Here is a 22,391-nt window from a genome sequence, read left to right as displayed (position 1 = left end):
TATTTATGGAAGAATTCCAAAGAACAAAATACACGCAGGGGTTATTATATAGGTCAGACACAGTTGTCTCTTCTACTACAGACATAATTTATTATTGATACTTTAGCATATAGTGGTCTAAGTTCAGATAAACTCTAGAGCACCAAAAGGGATATCCTAATCCTATGGCACTGTTACAAAAATACATATAACAATTAGCAACACTGATATTATTAGTAATACAATAGTAACATGCGTAATGTTAGTATATATAATGACTAAAGAGGGAAACAGAAGTCAATAAAATGCATATTAGCACTTCACTTTTCTGAATTCCTCCACTGAGTGTATGTCTTTAAATCACCCATCAGTTCACTAGACCACTACACAGCAGTAATAAAACACACAGCCAGAAGCCAGCAAACACAAAATTCCCAGTACCTTCAACTCAAAGCATGCCTCAAGCTCCCCCTGCCCCCCCTACATACATAAAGGTACACACACATACTACCCGGCATGACTGAAGCAAGCCTTCAGTAAGTAAATGGTCAAAAGATTTGTATTATTTCTTCCCCCTGTTCCCCAGTAGCTATTGAACAGGATTTTAATTATCAAAACTTTTTTTCTTTATTGTGTTTTAAAACTACTTTTCTAAAAAATTTTTAAATTTTTAAAAATGTAAATATATGTGGCTGTCCATTAATTATTTCCCATTTTTGCTGGTGACTAAGTAGCTCAAAGTAGAACAGTGGTATAATGAGACAAAAATGTCTCTTGATCTGTGCAGTGGATCTCAATGATGGTGATAACTGACATGACAGAAAGCAACTCACCTATAGGTAAAACAGAGTATCCTAGTGTAGAGCTGATGTTGTAATACCTGTTACAATCTGAGAGCTGAATATTAACCATACAATGAACACATGCAGAAACCTGGATGCTGGTGGAGCAGAGTGCGATACAATGAAGGACAGGAACACTAGTAACAGTGCTCTGCGTGCACACTGGCATCGTATGAGAAAAAAAACAGCTCTGCAGTTCTACCTTTTCTACCTTTTCTTTCAAAAACAGTTATGCAGAATAGATATGAGAACCTCCTGCCTCATGGCTGCATGTCAGCAAGCTTCTCCACTTTGGGCCTTCCAATGCATGTTCTTTCAGACCTTTGGATGGTAAAGACCACATAGTATGGCCTTTTCTACACTCTCCTCAAGTTCCCATCACATTTCTAGAGGTATGTACCGCACCCAGCATCTGGAAGGCTGTGAAATTAGTCTGTGGGAAACAGTTTGCTTTTATTCAACCCTTCTACCCCACCACGATTTGTGCCCTAGGTATTACAGTCAAATAATCTAAAGGGCAGGGATTACTGGAGTTGAAAGCTCTCCAATGAAATTCTGATGTTACTGGCTTGTTGCAGTACCTATTGCAGATTTGTGTTATCTTAGCTGCCGGTGTGGACTAGCAATCACAACAATTGTCACTTGGTGGAGCCAGATTACTCTGCAAATAGAATGTGCCTTACAAGTGGCTTGTGAAGAAGGTCTTAAAGTCCATATTTTTAAATAGCACATTGGAGAAAGAAAGTGGGGAATCAGGGGACTTAAATCTCTTGAGAAATCAGAATTTTTACAATTTTGCTTTTAGTTACCCTGGCATAGGAGAAGTAAAGGTCTTGCCAGCTGAGAGAACAGTTATTACCTTTTGCTGGAGTAGGATAGAAGTGCAGTAGAGATGCATTTGGTAATTAATGTGCAAATGTGTGAGATGCAATCAAAAGCTGTCACTTTCTGGTTTCGCACAGTTTAAAGAAGTTCAGACTGTTGATGCTAAACTGTGCATTCTTTTTACTGATTATATGTTTTTTTAAAAATATCTGCTGTTTTTTCCATCTGTCTCTTAAATTCTTTTAATACAAGTGAGAAAGGACCTAATGTATTTACAGTGTAAAACACAGAACGTCCTAAGAGGAAAAAATGAGAGGGTGCCAAACTATAAACACCTTCTCTATACTGCACTGAGATTAGCAACTCTTTCCCCATAGTATATTTCTTTCCTTTCCTGTCCATATGTATGGGACATTTTAATTAAAGAAGTGTTAATAGTAGAAGTTCCTCTGGCTTCTGATTCTGTGTTACAGCCTGCTGTAATTACAGCCTACTGTAATTGCTGTAACAGAGCTCAGGCTCTCTGCCATCATGATCTTTAATGATCAGGAGTTATTATTGAGAGTATATGTGCTCTCTGGCATTTTTGTATCTATCTTCTCATCACATAATTTTTCTTTGTATTTTGAATTGCTCCAAACCAGCAAGATAAGGCTAGAAGACAGGTCTGCTTTGGAGGACATGTCCTGACTGGCATATAAATGAAGTCTTACCAGTTCTTTCCATATATTCTTTAGACCTGTCAGATCTCACACATTGGGAACAGACTATCATCTGGCTCCAGTCTACTGTTTTTCTTGAATGTATATTGAGAACAAGGAGATGAGAGCTCTTTTTTGATCAGTGACCTCACATGCCAGAAAAGGCTGGTTGGCTTAGTCTGCAGTCTGTCAACGAGCATATTTTACAAGAAAGATGGCAGAATAGGAGAGAAGCCAGAGTACTGGGGGACTACAGTTTAGTGCCCATGCCCGCCTGGAAGGGCATCTCCTTCAACGACACGCTGGATCTGATGAAGCTTGTGATTTTCATGGTCTTGAGATATTGTCAAGGCTGGCACAGAATCTGGCTGTAACAGGTGCTATCCTATCATACAAAAAGGTGAGAAAGAACAGGAACTTCTTGCATTACAACTTTGAAGATTTAAAGTTTCAGTACAAAAGCACGTTAAGGACATTATTAGGTTCTACCTGAGATTTCCTAGATAGTTAATTTACTCAATTATTTCTGCATAAATCCCACTCTTTCAAGGTGGATGAACACATGATCATAAAAACAAACCATGTGTGATGAACAATTTAATTTATTACTACAGGCTGCAACAGGACTTTTAGGTAGAATTAAAAAGTACAGTATTATCCCTGCCGAGGAAAGCAAATAGAAGTGAAAGTTATACCTGCATGTAAGGAACACATCACATTTTATAGAAAAGCGGAATGAAGTTAGCAATAAAAATCAACCAAGATCAAACAGAATAAACAGTACTATGTAAAATACAGAAGTGACTTTCCCATGTACAGAAGGACAGCATTGGCTCTGTTAATGCTCAAAGATGGTGTAGGGCCAGGATGAAAATGGAGCATTGGGTCTGCATGCCCGGAGGAGCTGGAAAGTGGCCCTGTGATGGCACAGGCCAGCTAGGAATTAGTATTTTCGCCTAGCAAGTTGATGGTTTTGCTCCATCTCATGTGTGGCTGGAGCTGAGGACAGGGCTGGGATCTGGGCCCAGGATGGGAGGAACAGCCCCACAATTGGGCACGGAGACCAGGGAGGCTCATTGAGCTGCAGTTCAGGCTGGAGATGTCTCCTATTTGTCCTGGGCTAGTCTGGGCTCCCCCGTGTTTTTGGGGAAGGTGGTTGTGTCTTGGTGGCAGTTTCAGATTTAAGTTTGGTAAAGAAGTTGATGAACTATGTTTCTGTGTGGTCCCATGGAGCTGAACACACCAGGATGTGGCGCAGGAGCTCCAGGCTGTCTCTGTCTGTGCAGTGATGGGGTGAGGTCAGTGGTGTCAGGCCATGCAGGTTATTGAGCCTGGGGTTCAGGAGGGCTCATCAAAGGGCAGGAGAGCTCAGAAATGGTTGTGTGTCCCAGCCTTCACCCTGACTTTGGGAGGCTTTTAACACCCAGGAAGGAATGAAGTGTGGCAGCCGCTCCTTCCCCTAACCCTCCTGCTACTCCTGCCCATACTGCTCAGCCTGACCCTAGGCCTTGCAAACCGCATTGGCCCCTGGAAGAGGATGAGGGTGTTCCTCCCAGTCAACGCAATGCCAGATCCTTGCCTCCAGGCTGTGCAAGAAGTGAGCAGGAGCCTCTGCTCCTGGAAACCAGAGCCCTCAGCCCGACCTGTGGCCAGCATCCTGATGAGCAGCAAGGTGGGCACCGGCCTGGGGCTGAGAGAAGAGCTCGCTGCTGCCTTCCACAAACACCAGCCCTCAGCTTAGCTCTGCGGGATGTCCAGAGAGCAGGCAGCAATAACTGGGGCTGTGACAGGCATTTGAGGTCTGTTCCCATCTCTGGAGGGAGAGTCTGGTACTTGGAAGAAAGTAAATGGACATTTTCTGGCCTTCATGGCATGGCTTCACCATCCCTTTTCAAGCTTCAGAGGCCATACAAAGCCTACTATTCAATGGAGTTCCTCATCCTGTGAAGTTTTAAACACTTATCCCAGGCTTTTTGCGTAGACACAGAATTTCAGATTTCCCCCGCAAAGGGCAAAACACGGTTTTTAGCTGGACTGACCTCACTCCTCTTTTTTTAAAAAATTGATCTTGTCCTCTTTTCTGAACATTTATCATTTTTATAACCCTCAAGTCAATATTTAGCATTTTCCAACCAGTGAATCCTCTTTAAACTGAACATTCAGGATTCCTGTGGTGTAGGAGTTTCCTGTTTTTCGCTTCAAGGGGTTTTCAGCTCTCCAGCACTTTTTGCTACTGGTTTGGGAAAAGCTCCTCTATTTAAACTATAATTGTCCTAGCAAAACTTGTGAAATCAAAAGACTGCAGAGAGGAGGCAGAAGGGTAAGTCTGAGTAGGTAATTTCTAAATCTTGTTCATCGTATAGTCTGGCAAGCTCCTTGTCCTGGGGTGTGCTGTAGTTTACCTTAGCTGGATTTTTCTTATTTCTGTGACTTTTGTAGTTTTGGCTAAGCACTTTCGGAAAGAAGATAGCTGAAAGAAAAGCTTTCAATTCCCCTTTCTCCTATAGTTATTTTATTAGAAATGTCAGAGATGTTTTCTAGCAGCATGTGGCGTGGGATGCTATGTGTCCTCCTTCTCCTGCACAGGCTGGGCTCGTTGGCGCTCGGAGCTCCTGTGACAGTTTCTGGCGTTGTGCAAAGAGGACAGATGATAAGGGGTAAGAGAGGCAGTCTGGCTAGGCAGACAATTATCAACAAGCTTCATGTGATCTTGTGGTTGTATTTCCAAAACCAGGTTTTGGGTTGCTCCAGCTGAAGGTGTTTGTTTCCCAGTTTTCATGCTACAGTCCCAGATTAAACTGCAACGTTATACATGAAGAAGAATGCCTGAGTTGCAGAATCAAGAAAGCTGCTGGAAAGAAGAACGTTTTTACAAAGCATCTAATTTGGTTGGAAAGCCAGCTTTCTCTCTAACCCAGTTTGAAATGTAATCTTCGAACCAGCCCAAGGAAAATCCAAAGGAAACAACTACCTGACCTTCTCAGTGCACTTCTGTGCCTAGACCCCTCAAAGGGACAAGCTCAGCCTGTCTGCAGGCCCGGCTACAAAGTGTGTAACTGACCTTTGTGTTGTGAATATGATATGATTTTCAGGCAGCAAAAATTCCTGCCTCCCTCACCCATGTCCACACCAGCTGTGTGCTGCAAGAACCATGGAGCAGTTCAGAAAAGTCTATGCAGAATCAGACTAAAATCACCCTGGCCCTTACAGAGGCTCTGACAGCAATCCTGGTGCATCAAGACTCATAGCCAGGCTGTATTTCTCAGCTGAGAAATTTTAGATGATAAACAGCTCCCTGCATCTATTCATCGGTGTGTCTGTCACAAAAGCTACCACTTACTGCCTAGGTGCAAAATCAACATTCACAGCATAATGCACCATCCTTTCCATGTGGGAAGAGTCCCGACACTTTAAACAACCGAGGTGCAAACACTCTGCCCTGCTTTACGGCTGGCATGGTCTGACCAGGCACCCAGCATGCTGGGCACGCATTGTAGGCTGCTGTCACAAAATCAGGGCTCAGTAAAAACCACTTTCTGTTGTAACTTCATTTGTGACTGTGCATTGGGCTGGTATATATACATCTTTGTATATAAAACCATATGTTCCTTCTCATCACCTTTTTTCACCCGTAGGAATTGTCTTTGAAATACTGCAGTAAGGCCAGATTCACGTCTTCTCACACTCTGCAAGTGTCTGACTGCCTCAGTGGCTCCACTGACAGCAGCGGGACTCTCTGTGGAGGCAAGGATGAGGGGCTTGGAGGCCAGAGCCATGCAGCAAGTGCAACACAAGGGCCCTTAGGGCCTGTACACACTGTCCAGGCGATGTAGACCTTGCACAGGCATACAGGCATCACTTCTTCCCCAATGCTTGACACAATTGTCGGCCCAGTCCACAGTGCTTTATAGTTTAATATGTTTTGGGGTGAATGATGCCAAGGTCAGAGTGCCACTGTTCTTCCCTGCTAGCACTTCAGAAACCCATTTTGTGGGTGCAAATAACCACCTCAGCCAGGCTGAGATGTATCTCTGGTCCTTAGGCTTTTACTGGTTTCACTCAGTCAGCACAGCCAAGCAGAGGTGACCAGGGAAAAGAAATGATCTTGATTTAATGTAGCTTAAACTGGTACCTAGTTTATGGGCTTGAATCACAGGCAGAATCTCCACACAACTCTTTTTGTGCCTATTTAACGAAGATTAACCCATACACAAAATTCAACTGGCTCAACTTTGCTGAAGACAAGTTCTGTCATGGGTAAGCCCAGCCCCAGGGGTAAAGGTTTAGCAAGACTGGGCCTTTAAACCTTTCCCTGTATTTGCTGCGCTTCGTAAAACTGATGGTAAAGGCCAAAAAGTTCTCTCATTGATTGTTACACAAATATATCCCTTCTCAATGCTGTGAAGCCCAGTTTAGGGAAAAAATAAATGTTTCACTCAGAAAGAGCCCCACTGAAAAAAATCATGGGAATGGTTGACTCTTATATGCAAGTAAGATATTTTTCTACAGCCACCTGATTTCTGAACAGCATTTAGGCCTGAACCCAACCCTATCATCAGCAGTTAGGTCAGCTCTTTAAACTAGAAAAATCCTAAGCTATCACTTATCTCTCTGTTTACTTGTTGCGGGCTGTAGTTTTCATCTGTTAGTTACCATATTTGCATTTAAAAATCATTAAAATACTGACGCTCCAATGGAGAAGCGGAAGGATACATTTGTCTATTAGATAAGGCATTTTACGCACATCTATACACAGAGGAGAGAATCGGAGATATTTTTTCAACCTCTCCTTTCAAGAAGGGGAATTATAAAAACAGTTTCAAGTCTTCGGTCTTATTATTAGTCATCAGTTACTTTGCATTATACAAAAATTATTCCTGGCACCCTACGTCCAGTGGGCCTGAAGTGACAGAGGAAAAAAATGGAAAAATTCAGTAGAAACCACTTAATACCCATTTCAGGGACATGATGGAAGCTCCGAGGGAAGGCAACAAGCAGATTTCTTAATACAATAATATTCAATCAACTTCTAAAATTAGGGCCAAGCAAATTAAAGCTCAGAATATGCTCTTATGTTCAGTGACAGACTACTTCAAATCTGGTCCAAGAATAATGCAGTCCTGAGCCATCCCACAGCTTGCAACAGCAGAGAAGAGTGAGGTTTTCATAACTGATACTTAATTCATGCAATAGGAAAAATCTGCTCCCTCTCACAAAGAATATAAGTTTTTCCAGTACATTTAGAATTACGGCAGTTTCCATTCTATGGAGAGCGCTGGCATCCACCCAGAACAGCCCTCCTTCTTACAAGACCTTGGCACCTGACCTCCATCCAAGGGTGGGAGCTGAAAAAGAAAACACCCAGGAGTCAGCATGTGCGTATGTGTGACATGCAGGAGTGAAGGCTAAAGGGTCAGTGCAAACAAGCGTTCCCTCTTACTGATCAACCTCTCTGCTTAAAATATACATCGGGCAGGAGGAGAGTTTCATCTGCAGCAGACACAAAACATCAACAGCTGAGATGAGCTCACTTGCCTTTGCAGAAGTTAAACATCTTGGCTATGAGGAAATCAAACATCCACTAAGCCTCTTCTGAAGGCCAGAAAAAGGAAAAAAAAATATTATTTACTTCCTTGAGGAAAATGAAAATATTACTGGGATCAGCCTCCTGGAGCTGTGGAAGGATAAAAGTGCAACATCACAGCACATGAAAGTGATTCTGAAACCTGGCTTATTAGTCCAGCCTCTTGTCCTGTCCTAGACACCTATCTTGTCTTGATATCTCCTGGTTAAAATCCTTATTACCACCTTCTTTTCCACCACAAAAAAAGAAATGGAGATTATGAGCTTTTTTTTTTTTTTGAAGCTGAAACACTGTCATGATCACCAGTTCAGGAAAAGAACATGTGTGGGAAAAATAGCGTGTAGGTGCGTTCAACTGCCTGAAGCCAAGGCTAGACGCAAATCGGATCAGCACGGCTAGAAATGCGACGAGGTATAATTAACATTGGATGATTACTTAATTTCACTATTGTTTTTTTAAATAGAACTTTCCATAAAAAAGAAATTAAGAGGAATCTCACGCCTCGCGCCCCGAGTGGTCTCTGTGTGCCCTTTCCACCCTGAGCTCAGGCCAGCAGCCAGGCCCCGGTGCCAGTGCCGCAGCGCATCTCTAATGGCTCCAGGCTCACAGGGCTGCGTGCCTGCAGGCTGCTCTGGGCATGTGGTGATTTCACCACAGATACTCCCAGCCCGATGTGTTCCCTTGCCCTCAGTGCAGGGCAGCCCAGGACTTGAAGCCATCCTTGGTTCCCAGTCAGCCCCAGAAGAGCTTTGATTCAAAGGGCAATCAGCACTTATTTTTCAGCGTAGGGTTTCGGGGGTATAGACTGGAAATGGATCAGCCCCATTTGGATTTTTGGCTCTGTGCTGAGTGCAAAGTTGTACAAACGCACAGCCTGCAGGGAGCTCAAACCCCTCTCCTTCTGGTCAGAAGAGCTTCTCCCGCAGACTCTCATTTCTCCCTTGGGTCTTGGCAACAATATTCACAACTTGCAAACTTGGGTGACAGGATACTTCTGAGGAGACCAGACAAGTGAATGCTGGGTTTTTATAACAACCAGATGCCCATTTTAATACTACAGTCTCCTGATGAAGAATACTTTGCTCCTGAGCTTTGCATACAGCCTTCAGAGGCAGCAGATCTGTCCCTGTTGTCACCAGCGGTTTCCTCCATGCAGACCTTTGTGACCATCTCTCCAGCTCTGTAGTTCTTAACTTGGTGAGTAGAAGTCTGTTCTCATCCCACGTCTGCTGTCAGCAGGACTTCCAGGGAAGGCTCGTGCCTCTGGGGTACATTTCTGCTGCACAGATGCTGCATTGAAATGCACGACTGACGTCAGGACCTGCCTTCACAGGGCATTTATGGGAGCTGAGGGCCTGTTTGTCCTCCTGCACTGCAAAGGCTGGGGTACAGGAAAGGAGCAGGACATACTGGGCAAAGAAAAGCATTCTCTCTGAGAGCTGCAGGCTGCCATGTCCCCTGCAAAGCATCAGATGGAGCCTGGCGCTGCCACACACACCAGCTTGGTGGGCTCTCCAGGTCTACCTGGTAGGGACTCTACCTGGGTGCCTCTTGTCAGATGCTCTCTTACCACGCTGCAAGACAGGTAGTGACCTGGCAGGGGCAGAGAAACCCTCCCCTCCTGACATGATTTAACTCTGGAAGAGAACAGCGTTTAGGACTGAGATGATCTGCACGCAATAGATAAAGCAGCTGCTGACTGAATGGAGAAGCACCCTGTTTACTGTCCAGGCAGTCACAAAGATGGGCTTGGCCTCTATGGGACCCCGCTGTGCCAGAGCAGGGTGTACTCAGCTTCTCCATCCCATGGGGGAGCCTCAGGGCTGGACCCAGGACTGTGGACACAGAGAGCAAAGAGCTCACTTTGGAAGAAGGAGAGGCCGGCAGCTTTGGTGTGTGCTCTGGGACTCAGGTGATCAAGCTATCCTCCTTGCCCCACCACTTTTTTCCAGTACTAAGACCTAAGTCCGACCCTCTGAGGACAGCCTGAAGTGCTTAACCATGAGCTGTAGCTCTCAGCACCTTGGCGAAGCCTATGGCTCATCTCCTTGTGCTCAGCCTCTTCTGAAACATTTGGGGCACTGGCTACTTCTCTGCCTCAGATATTTAGTGAGAGGGTGCCTATATATTTTGTCATCTTTAGACACCCTCTTGGAGCTGGTGGCCCATTCCCTCTTCCTGCTCCTCCAGCGACAGCAGCTTGGATGCCTCTGTTCAGCCCCTCCTGCTGCAGCTTAGGATCTCAGCCTTCATGCCTGGCTGGGAATAAGTCAGCCAGTCTCCGTCAGCTACCACTAGCCAAAACACCAGCGGGCACAGCTACTTGGCAAGGTGCTGCACAACAGTCATTAGCTGCCCACTCTGTCCCTCTGCTCTCTGTTTGGTCAAGCAGCTTGAGGTTGGTGTTTCCTTCCCACGGGCATGCCCTAGCTTTTTTTGGACTTGCAGCAGAGCCAGGGCCTCGGTTAGCATGAATCAGCACTGCACTGCAGAGGCCTGGGCTGCATTAGTTCATAGCAACCCTGAATCTGCCAGGAGGAGGTTAAAGCTTCTGGGCGGTGTGGCAGCTTCACTGGCATACCTCTCAGAGAAGCTCACCATCTATTACATGCCCCACATCTCCAGTTCCTCAAGGCAAATGCAGAGAAAATGGTCCAATTCTTCCATCGGCATGGCACAGCCAAATGCAGGTCATGTCCTGCTCTCTGGGGTCACACAAGTACCTCAGGCTACATCTGTATGGACAAGAGCAAAAGAGCAAAGGTACGTTTGGGGCCTCGGAGAGCTCAGCAATGCGTTTGCCTTGCACAGCCTCACAGCCAAAGCGTGTTTGGTGAGGGAGATTTGGGTCACAGCGAGGAAACGCCCAGACTTACAGAAAAAAATGTACAACCAGGCTTCAGCTGGGACTACCAGAGTCATCCAGAGTGCAGTGAAGGACTTCACTCTTTGCACCGCAGTGATGGCGTCAGCCCCTCGCGTCTCTGGATCCGACCATGCAGAGATGGCTCAAAAAGCACCTGGTGGCTGGGGAGCACGGCTCGCTTCCCACTGGCCTCAAATGCCACCACAGAGCAGTGACTTGCACTTCCAGCACCAACTTTTCCATTTGAAAGACAACTTGGGCATCAGGGACACAAGAAAATGACACTTGGCAGTTGTAGCAGGAGCCTCCAGCACACCGTCAGCCACTGCTTTGCCTGAAAGCAGGCTCCTGCAGCTCGGCCAGAGCGGCTCTTGCCCTTGTGGTCAGTGGAGTCAAGGCTGGGACTGTTTAACTTGGCTTTTCAAACCTGATATGCACGACCCAAGTGCTGGCTGTAGTCCCTTCCCCACACTTCTTGCCATCCATCTCAAGTGCCTTCTTGCTTCACACTGGTCTGACACCTCCTGCAAGCCCCTGCAAATGTCCCCACCACTGTCAGAGCAGGCAGGCAAAGCTGCCCCAGTTGTTTCTTAGGCAGGAGGAGCACAGCAGTAAAAGAGAGACTGACATGAGCTACGGGACATCCAAGCCATGCAACCCGTCCATGAAGGATTAAAGGCCTATTGCTCCTTCCAGCAGCACATTTTGTCTCCCTACAGCCCACAGGAATTTACCAGCTGGCTCAAGGACTGCTCCTGCCATGAGTAGATCTGCAGAAGTGATTTAGTTTGGGCTGCCCCATTTCTCCTGGTGCACGAGTTGGAGGAAGGCTGCCAAGGCAGCACAGAGGCACAAGCCATGCCAGGAAGGAGACAGTAGATCCCTCTTGCCCAGACACGTGCACAGGGTAAGAGCAACTCCACTGAACTCTTCTGAAAAGGAGAGTGTGAAGAAGGGCACAAAGAGGCTAGCTTCTAGTCTGCAGACACCAGTGGCAGGAGCACAGGAGACCGCCACCGACAGATGGGGAAAGGTGGCAAAGACTGCCGCGTTAGAGGCTGCCCTGATAAACTCCGTGGGCTCAGCCTGGGGGGACCCAGGGGACGCAGGAGGGGAGCTCCAAGGCAAAACCTTTACCTGCTGCTGGCAGAGGGTGAGGAAGGACAGGGAGATGCTGGCAGCTGATGCCTGTCAGACTCCTCTGAGTCTTTGAAGAGGACAGTTAGTCCTGCACAGAGGAAGTAAAGGAACTACTGGCAACACAAGTGCATTGAGTTAGATGTTCCCAGCCCCTCTCTGACTCAGTCCTCTGGGATGTTAATGGTTTTGCATCTTGTAGGCTCTCCACTGCTCACATTCACTGATTCTGACCCGCTTCACCAAGATGTGCTGTTTTTAAATTGTGTGTCATAGTCTCCAAACACATTCTTGTGCCTTTTGTGAAAGCAGCTGACAGTACCTGTGATCTCTTCTACACTTCACAGGAGCAAGGAACAACTTCACCAAGACTGGCTCTCATCTTTTGCCATTATCTACAGCTCTGACTTCAAGGGACACCAGATTTGGCCTCTCAGACCCATTAATTATTTCCATCTTTGTTTTTTAAATTTGACTACACAGGAACTCAACATACTTCACTCTTCATCAAATAAGGGTCCCAGCTTGAAGGATGCTAGCCTGTAACTTTCCTGCAAAAGCAGGAGATGATGTTCGACCCTTCAGCCTCTCTCCATATCTTCCTAACAGTTTTGACAGCACCGCTCCTCAGAGCGCGCCGGCTAAGCAGGCCCTGATGCGACACGTGGTCAGAGCCGCGCTCCTTGACAAAGCTGCAAAGCCCATTACCTGCAGTTATTGCAGCTGCTCTCTTATACCTTAGTAAACACCGACCCAAGGTGCAAGGTTAGCTTACATTACCCTTTGCCTTTTCCCAAGAAGGCTAATGCTGGAGAGAGAGAATAATAATGTAAAGCCAGCATGCATGTTTTCATCATGAGCAAACAAACCTAGGATTGTCTGGACCATGTGAAGTCACATGTGCACATTGAATTGCTCATTATTTTCAGATAATGAATCAGAAGAAGAAAATATTAAAACATAATGCTCTATTATTATACTTCTGGCCAAGTGTTCTTATTTTACTAGTTCTCAGGATCACACAGGGTGGTGTTCTACTACAGGAGAAAATCAGGTAGCATTGTATGGGAAAAGAAATCTCTTTGCACCTTCCTCAGTCTGATCAGGAGAAAAAAAGATTCTTTACAAGGAGTGATCTGTTACTACAAACTCTCATAAGCAATAGTTTAGAAATTAGGCATTTTATTCTGATCTTTCTATTCTTCTAATAGTGCTGTTTCATCTTTTTCTTTCTTTCTTCCTTTCTTTTCTTTCTTTTTTCTTTCTTTCTTTTTTCTTTCTCTCTTCTCTTTCATCCTCTCTTCCCCCCCCCCCCCCCCCCTTCATCAGTCTCCATTTTTTTTAGTGCTTTAGCCACTCGCCAGGAATTGTCTCATCCTCAGATATTGCTGTATTTGTGGTTTTTTCAGGTCTTTGACTTTTTAACTTTTTATTTTCCTGGGCTCCTGCTCCCTAGCGTGGAGAATGTCTTTGAGATTTCACTTGGGATGTGTTTTCAGCCCTCACCAACTCCTACTGCAACTTTATATACACACTAAGGTATGCCCAAGCTTTCATTTCCATTTTAAACATTACATCAGGCAGTGAAGCTTGCTTTCTCTGTAGTTATTCCAGCAAAGAAAGACAACTTCTTTCCCTTTTTTCTCCTACCTCTGAGCAGGGAGATATCAAAGACCTTGCAGCTACTTATAACACATACTGTTTTCCCTTTAAATACTGCTTTTGTTTGGATTTTGCGAAACTGCTTTTATTTCTTGCAACTAGAGCATTTCTGTTCAGAGACACACTGCTTAAAGCTATCCCATACGCACCCAGACAGTTTCTTGCAAATTCAAATTCCAATGGCATTTGGGAAATTACTCATTCGTGGGTTTTCTTTTGATTTGCTGATGTCTTTTTCTACTTTTTTACACTGTGTTTTCCAAACACAATCCACTATAGATTGTCTTGTTTTCCCTGTAGAAGGCCACCCTGGTTCTGCACAGCAGGGTACTGAACCTGTACCACTTTTCCAAGTTTGTGATTTTCCAAGGCACCACAAGGTCAGAATGACCTAGGAGCCTTTTCTTCTCCCTTTGGGACCTCTGACTCAGGGATCCCACAAGTCTTTCAATATTCCTTGACCTCAGAAGTCTCAAAGCTCTCATAAATGATTCAAAGGGGCTTCCTCATTTTTTTTTAATTCTTCTTGAAATCTGCTCCTTGACGCTGGCAAAAGGGTTTTCTGGCACATCCATCTTTGTGCCTACCAGGGCAGCTTCAGTCAGTACCTGCAGGGTCAGTGCTCCCCCCACACACAGGCATGAGAGAGGAGAGAAAGATGCTCTGTGATCCAATCTGGAAAGCAGTCTTCTCTACCTGGTTAACCGTAAAGGAGCGGTGCAATACAATAAACAGAGTGGAGAGACTTTTGTACTTAACCTTATTTCAAAGGTGGTGCAGCTGCAGTCACTCTTAACACGAACATGCTTCATTATGAAACCATTGATGGTATTGGGAATACCACACAGCACACCGTAAGACACACGGCTGTTTAATGTTAAGACTCCTAAGTTCACACTGAGAAAATCCTTGAGACGTGGCTCAGTTTTCAAGCGGAGAAAACCCTCACCCACTGTCACTAAGAGGAAGGACAAATGGCAAATATACGTTCAACAACGGGCTCAGGGTGCACGAGGCAGCTCACAACAGGCCGAGAACACGCTCCTGCTGCAGTGCCAGTGCTCGGGGGGAGAGCTGACCGTCTTTTATGTCCTTCTCTGCAGTGATAAATACGCACTGAAGCAAATACACGTGGCTGCCAGAATACTGCTCCTCTCCACAGACCTCACGCTACTTTTTGAAAAACACAGATTTCACCACTACAAAAGAAGGCTGAAAACGTCACAGCCAATGCACTGGGGGCTGTGGGAGCAGAATTATTGCTTCCCATCGAGTAAACAAGTTGTTATGCAGCAAGTCAATTCCTCGCTCCAGAGCTGGTCCTGGAGGGCCTGAGCAGCCCACAGCACTGCCAATTCAGTGCAACCCCAGCAGAGGCTTGGCAAGGCTTCCTCACTCAGGTGCCTGAACTGAAGTGCTTGAAGGGATTTAATTTAAGGCAGAGCACAGGTTTCATGCTTTCCCTCAGGCTCCTCAGGTGGAGCTTCTGCCTTTGAAGGCAGGCCCTATTCCCACGGGCAACAGCGGGAACAAACCCTCGAGGTGCCGGCACAGCGCTCCCCAGGGACACCAAGCCTGGCATGGGGCAGGCGCTCCCACCGACGCTGGGTCAGGGAGCTCAGCATCCATTGGAAGGCTCCCAGCACCTCACGGGGAAGGGAGCAGGAACAGGAGCTGGCGGTCAGCCAGGAAATGCCTGTGGAAATCACCGTGAAGCAACAGCCTTAAATAGGTTTCCCATCTGGGGCAGGCCAAGAAGCGATTTTGGATCCGGGCGCCAGCTCTTGCCTTTCTTCCCCAGTGGAATGAAAGAATTGGAGGAGCAATCAAAACTGCAAAGGAATATGAGACTAGTGAGAATACCTGAATGAGAACACCTTCTCCAACAGGTAGGAGACTGAGGTATGGAAAGCGTGAAGAGACGGGAAGCCTATTGCTCCTGTCACACCATCCCCATCTAGACTGGGAACGGAGAAGGAAAGAAAGGGCGTTCCCTTAAAAAACATAATTGAGTTGAGACATAAATCAAGAGTCGGTTCACTGGAGTGAATTAAGTGTGGCTGATGCGAACACTGGGGAAGTGAAAACCTTCAGCTGGGTGCCCAAGGGAGGGGAGGAGAGGAGATAAGATATGAGGTAGGTGCTGAAAGGGATGCAGAAGGATAGAAATGTGAACAGGTTAGAGTTGATAAAACATCGCACTCTGGGTCCTACTTTTCCCATTCCAGCGGCTTGGAAGTGTGCGACAGAGCTGACGAAACAGCCTGTAACGAAGAGACAGAGACACCAGGACCACTTTTCAGTTATAAGCTTTTTCTTTTTTAGAATTCAAGCTTACACAGTTATCTATGCCCACTATATTCATAATTACATTTTAATATCTGCATACAAAAGCTATGTAAAAATTATTTTCTTCCCCCAAATATACAAATTTTCTCTTTAGATAGTTTAAAACATTTGTGATCACAGATTTTTTTTTTAATATATTTTAGGCTGAAAAAATATTACCAATCTAGCATAACTCTTAACACTGTTTGCAAAAAAATACATCATCCAAGGTACTTTGTTTTTTACCGTACGGTGTAATGTTTGCCTTACCCTCAGGGCACGAAACTGATATAAAAAAAAATAAACCAAATAAGCAAAACCCACAAACCTCATAGACAAAGTAAGAAGTCCTCCCAACCAACTTCATAAAAACAAATAAACAACCCAAACCACCCTTCTCTTCAAAAAAATTATGAATGACTAATTTGATGTATTTATGAGCAAACTAAAACTGAAGAGTGCTAAGGAAGTAGGAAAAGAGAAAAAGAAATTACAGTATGTCAGCTAGTTCATGCCCTGATACTATCTTTACCAACATTAAATGTGTAATTAAATAAAGTGTCTTTTAATGTTTTACATTGTGCTCAGTAATTTACATAAACTTAATCTACACCTGGGTGATGATGTAGATTTACATTTGATTGTCTTGTGCATAAACAAGGTTAGCTTTTAAAGAAGGTAAACTGTGCAATGGACAGTCACAAACAACTTATTACCTGCACAATATTGCTTTTTGAAGGCGACATCAGTCAATGTGGATACACACAAATAATGCATACTCTTTGCATTTGCTAACATCTATACGACACACTAAAACTGTGATAAGGCCAAACCTTTTTTTTTTGTTTTTAATTTTAAAGCAAAAATATATCATAGTAAAAAAATGTGCTCACACTGTTTTGAGTCTTTAAGTGGAAAATAAATCTCTATCACACTAGAATAAAATTCTCTCTATAAAATTTAAATACGGATCACTTCATTGCTATATCAAAAGGAAACGTCTGGCAATCATTTCCAGATGATCACAATAACAAGACACATTAAGAGGTCCTGTCGCCTCTTCCTTTGTGAAAAGATAGACGTTGAACACTCTCAATTGCTCTCACAGTGAGAGGAATACGTTCCTTCGTTGTGGATTTTGATTCTGTCAATGAAAAAGGTTTAGCCTTAGGAATGCTGGCTACATCTCAAAACCATAAGACTGATTTTTTATAATTTATGATTCATGCAGCAAGAAGTCAATATGACACATACAGGTTAGAGTTCCATAGCATAAAAACACATCACTAGCAATGACATGCTCCGCTTGTGATCAACAGCCCTGTCTTGGCAGATTTCTGATATAAATGGTCTTTCTGGACAGTTTTTTCCTCTTTCTGATGCCTGCCTCTGAAGAAGCAAGCAGTCTGCTCAAGGATGATTTTGGACCTTGGAGGTCTAAACTCTAACATCTACATTTTGGCAGAATGTAAACAAAAATCATTATCACACACTATATATGTCATTATAAATATCATAACTTAACTGAGATTACACATGAAATGAATATCTAAATGCACGTGTTACTCAGGGCAAAACCATCAATGGTGACAATCAGGTTTGACAGGAAGAATCTTCTCTGTAAGACCCACACGTAGACCACAAAGCAAACATGAGAGTTACGTGGCACCATCGGAAACGAGACTCTGGACTGCACCGGCAAGTGCACGTTTGTTATTTCACTCAGAAGGCCAGTTACTACGAAGGGTGCTGACTGCAGCGGTGATGTCTGATGGTCAATCCAGTGGCTCAATCCTACAATGGCTTGAGACCGCTGATATTTAAAAGCAAGCATTCCTTTGCAGAACTAAGGTCAGTATCCACTGGTAAGAGTCTGCAAGAGCATCCTCATGTGATCTAATTTTGATCTCATGATCACATAAATCAGGAGTTGTACTGAGGGAGTCAATGAAGTCACACAAAGTTAAGACTGGTAGGAAATCAGAGGCCATTAGATGTCAGTACATCAAATCTGTCAAACTAAGAGCTTGGTCTTAGTTTTCAATTGAGGAATACTACTAATCCCCCTCTGTTAATCAGTGCCAGACTCCAACTTAATCTACAAAGCTAGAAAAGTATGTTGACTTATGTCCTTTCTGCTTAGAGCACTGCCGAACCTGTCAAAGTTGGTTGCCTGATTTTAGGCACTTCAGTCCATCTGCAGTCACCTAAGGAAGGAGGCCTGATCTTCTGAACCCTGATTAAGCACAGCTCCAAACTGCATCACATCTTGGGAAGTCAGGCCATTAGCTTGGATGCCTAAACGCAGCATATATGCAATTCAGACATCCATTTATGCAGGCTGTTAGGAAACTTTGTAACTTGCCATGGTAGACCTTAGGGAACAAGTCCCTGCATAAGCAACAAGTTTTACAGCCAGTGTGGAAAGTGTTAATTCTCAGCACTGTCTCAAACTGCAGTTCTGCCCAGGGCGTTTCAAGTTCTTTCATCTCTTGCTGCTTCCCCAAGTCAATCCAGTAATTCTCACGTTTTTTTCTAACCTCTGATCTTTATTTATTTTTTGATTAATGCAGTCCTGACAATCCCAAGTGTTCGAAAGCCAGTTATGAGTGCCCCAATAGTTATGAGCTAAGTCACTGTTGGGTAGTGACTTCTCACCTGAATAATTAGCATTTAGGCTACTGATTTTCTTTATAGCCCAAAGGATAAGCATTGTTGACCTTAATGACAGACTGAACCTCTCAAGCAGCTGCACAACTCCAGGAACTGAAGCTCTGAAAAATACATGAAGCATCATGGACCTTGTAGCGAGATCACTGTGAGTACTACTAGGAGAAACATGATGTTTTTTCTCCTGAGTCTCATCTGCAGCACAGTCAGAAGCTTGTACACTAACTCAAGCTCACATTTAGCAACCAGGTGAGATACTTGCACTGGCTTCAGGAGGAACTCCATGCTCAGATCCATTGCAGAACAGAACTCGAAAAGACACGCACGTTTCTCTTTTCTTTGCAAGCCATTGTGGGTATTGATGCAAGCAATGGATGAGCTGCTGTTTTGCTTTCCCTATAAGCTATCAGTTCCCTATCAAGCTACCCCCAGATCAGATATCTAACACTCTTTACTGACCATGGATGCTGCTCATCTCAGATTCTGCAGGAGGACATGTGAGTATGTATGGCCTCTTGCTCCAAAAAGCTAGGAAGTTTCTAACTCCTTGTCCCCAAGACATAGTGCTCTACAAGGAATTTGGATAGAGACTGATGTTGTTAACACACATGCTTCGAGATGGAGCAAACACAGCCCACAAGAGAGGTTCTTCGACTTCAGCAAACATTTAAGAACAAATTTCCAATGGTCTGTCTTCCTTGCTACCTGCAAAAAACCCCTAAACACACCATTGTGTTTTATGTTCTCACAAAATTATGGGTACAAACCCCTAAGTGGTAACACCAGTGCTCACAACTCATCACGGGTGCATATGGTATCAAAGAACAGGGAGCACAAGATTCCACATCCCTGAAAACATAGCCAATAGTACTCCAAATGATGTACAATAATCATCAATCAATGATGTAGGGAAAGAGGGGTGGAAAGAATTTAACCCCTGACACACGCATACTTTGTTCTACCTACAAGATAAGTTTTCCCGAGTATCATGTTTTCATGAGGGCATAAACACGTAACATATGAGTTTAGATATGGGCCATGAGCTTTGAACGTCAACACATCCACCCTAACAATGCCCACTGACTTGCCAGGCAAATATATCAATAAATAGCAGAGAAAGAAACGGGTACAAGTGAATGTACAACACAAAAGAACATGGGGTATGAGGAAGTGCAAAATATGTGAACTAAGTCTCTGGTTCCCAGGAAGAACAGAGGGATGCTTTTGATGTATCATACAAATTCAGAGAATGGTTTAATACCAAGTTTATAAAACCCAGGGACAACACCCCTGAATGGAGATGGATGACAGAGAAGAACCTCTACCTATAATGCCCTCATCACCGGCCTCCAAACATTCCAGGACTGTGAGTACTGGCTTGCAGATTTTGGCAGCAGGACATCCTGTCATTGCTCAGTTCGGTTCCTGCTAGTGCAGTTAGTGGAAATAAATTAAAGGAATCAAGAGAGAATCTAGCCAAACGAAACACATACAGACACCAAGTAGGGAGAACCTAGCTGATCAACACACATAAACGGACACATGCACAGGAGAGGGTGAGAGAAGGAGAGAGAGAAGATAAAAATATCGAAATATGTTTAAGACATCTGCTGAAGATTTGTAATTATATATATATAAAATTATATATATATGTGCATATAAACTTTATATATATATATAAAACAAAAGATTACTGCCAAGCAACACTATTTGTATTACTGGGATAAAGCTGTACAGTCTTGAGTGTCGTTAATAACACAGTTGGTTTCTGTCCCATCTGAAGGTCACCCTGGATGTTTCGTTCTCCTTGCCCTCATTCTGTGAGCATTCATATCCCTGAATAACTCCGAGGAAAGCCTGCTATCCTGACAGAGAGCCTTCTCCCTCAGAGTGACGAATTTTCCATGCACCTCAGAAAAAGCAGACCTCTCCACTGTCAGGAAAAGCACCTCAGAGGATCAAATTCCCCTCCTTACTCCAACCGACCTTCCAGTGAAGTTACCTGGAGTTCAAATGTAGTAAGAACTGAAGGATCTTACTTTCTTATACACATGGAAAAAAAGTGAGTCAGTCCCTTCTAACACTCTGCATTAAGTACTTGATTTATGGGGCACAGTTAAACTCTATCTGCTGGAACAATCCTCAGATAATGATGGGATCATGACGATGATGAAGATCCTAGATCATAATGGTGATTGTTACAATAGAAACAACCATGAAGACTAGAAATTTCATCTCATGAATCGGTCACTTGTGCCCTGCAAAATGAGGTAATACTAGACAGAATTGCCAGGGTCAAATTAACCATAGCTGTTTTAACTCGGAGGCCAATTTATTTTCTGCCACTTCAATTTCTCTCCCGTATTTTCCAAGCAATGATGTGTGTGAGCTGGTGACCATGCAAGTGCTGGTGAATGAGATTGGTCTGTTTGTATTTTCACTGTTAAGCTGTCAAAGCATTCACATCAAAGGACTGAAGAACAAATTGCAATAGTCACAAGTACCCGCATTAAAGGGATGTTTTCATCCATGTGTATACAACTGCCCCCCAGCAACCCCAAACGAAAACCCAAACAAAAACCCAACCCCGCCTCAAGAAACAGAAGAGAACGAAAGAAGAAGAACAAACAGAGGTGAGAAGAGCCGGGCAACGGGATGAAATGACAGCCAGTAGTGCGACGGGGGGGCGGAGAACCGCTCCAGTCTCTCTAATCCTCAAACACTTCCAGGAACAACGGAGGAAAGAGTTCTGTGGGGCACTCCACCTTCATGTGCAGGAAGCGGCTGGCATGGCAGGCTCCGATCATTCGCAGGTCTGTCACTTTCATCAGCAGTTTTGGCCAAAAGTGTGCAACATGGTGTTTCCTGTAATTAATGTAGTGTTCGAATGCCAGGAGGAAACCCTCTTGACACTTTTCTATCCTCTCGACGCAAACAAGGCCTGGGCGATCTGCAGATATAAAGAAGCAGAATTATCATTATTACTCATTTACCTTAATGAATTCCTGATCATAAATCAGGAAAAATAGTACAATTCTGTTGTTAGGAAAGGAAGGAGGGAGACCGAGGACATCTGGCTCTGCCACAAACAACTTCTTTGACCCTGGGTACATCACTTATCAGTACTACCCCTATTAAAACAAGGAGATAATCCTTTTCTTCATCCTTTGCCTGCTTTGCCCATTTGGAGTATACCTGTTCGAGAAGTGTTTCCTTACAGTGACTAGAGCAACAGACACTTGATCTCAGTGAAGGCTTCTCTCTATGTCTTACTGTAAAACAACTAATAAAGAACAAAAAAAAATTCCTTGCCAGATATCTAAATTACAGTTCTTTCCCTACAGCCTGACCAATGCTTTGATCAAGCTTTGAGCCACAGGTGAGCTGCAAAGGAAATTGTTATGGAGCACCAAGGAACAACAAAGGCCAAAAGCGTGGCTGATTGTCTCAACCGGCACCCAGATGGTGCTGGAAAAGCTCCTTTCACAAGTCACTCTTCAGGAGACACTTCTGGGAAAGCAGGTCCTCTCAACTGCCTTCTGAAACCCCTACTCATGTATCACTGTGTAGGGAACTAAAACGAAATCAAAATGTTTTGATTGGGAAGGTCAAGCGCTGTGTTGTGATTAATGTGGAAACCTTTCTGTCTCAGACACAGCTAATGCTTGTAAATCAAACATTGTTTGATTTACAATAACTGTGCATTGTTATTTAGTGCCCAATCTTTACAAGTGGTCTTAAAACAAAACCTTGCCAAATCTGTCACTGCCCAAGAATGGAATTTCCTCTTTGGGCTG

General features: G+C 44.2%; 1 protein-coding gene across 2 annotated transcripts in view; it reads right to left on the bottom strand.

The window, feature by feature from the left end:
* Positions 1–21,302: 21,302 nt before the first annotated feature.
* THRB (thyroid hormone receptor beta) overlaps positions 21,303–22,391 on the bottom strand; it is a gene marked incomplete at both ends in the record, with an annotated part of 33,790 nt that continues 32,701 nt past the window's right edge. For both annotated transcript variants that reach the window (XM_082327779.1, XM_082327780.1), the window contains one exon: positions 21,303–21,544. In XM_082327779.1, coding sequence (XP_082183905.1) covers positions 21,303–21,544 — 242 coding nt within the window. The remainder of the gene's footprint in view (positions 21,545–22,391) is intronic.

The sequence above is a fragment of the Platalea leucorodia genome (assembly GCF_965183815.1).
Source record: "Platalea leucorodia genome assembly, chromosome: 1".
Lineage (NCBI taxonomy): Eukaryota > Metazoa > Chordata > Aves > Pelecaniformes > Threskiornithidae > Platalea > Platalea leucorodia.
The sequence above is the reverse complement of the archived record's forward strand: the minus strand, read 5'-3'. Positions and strand labels throughout refer to the sequence as shown.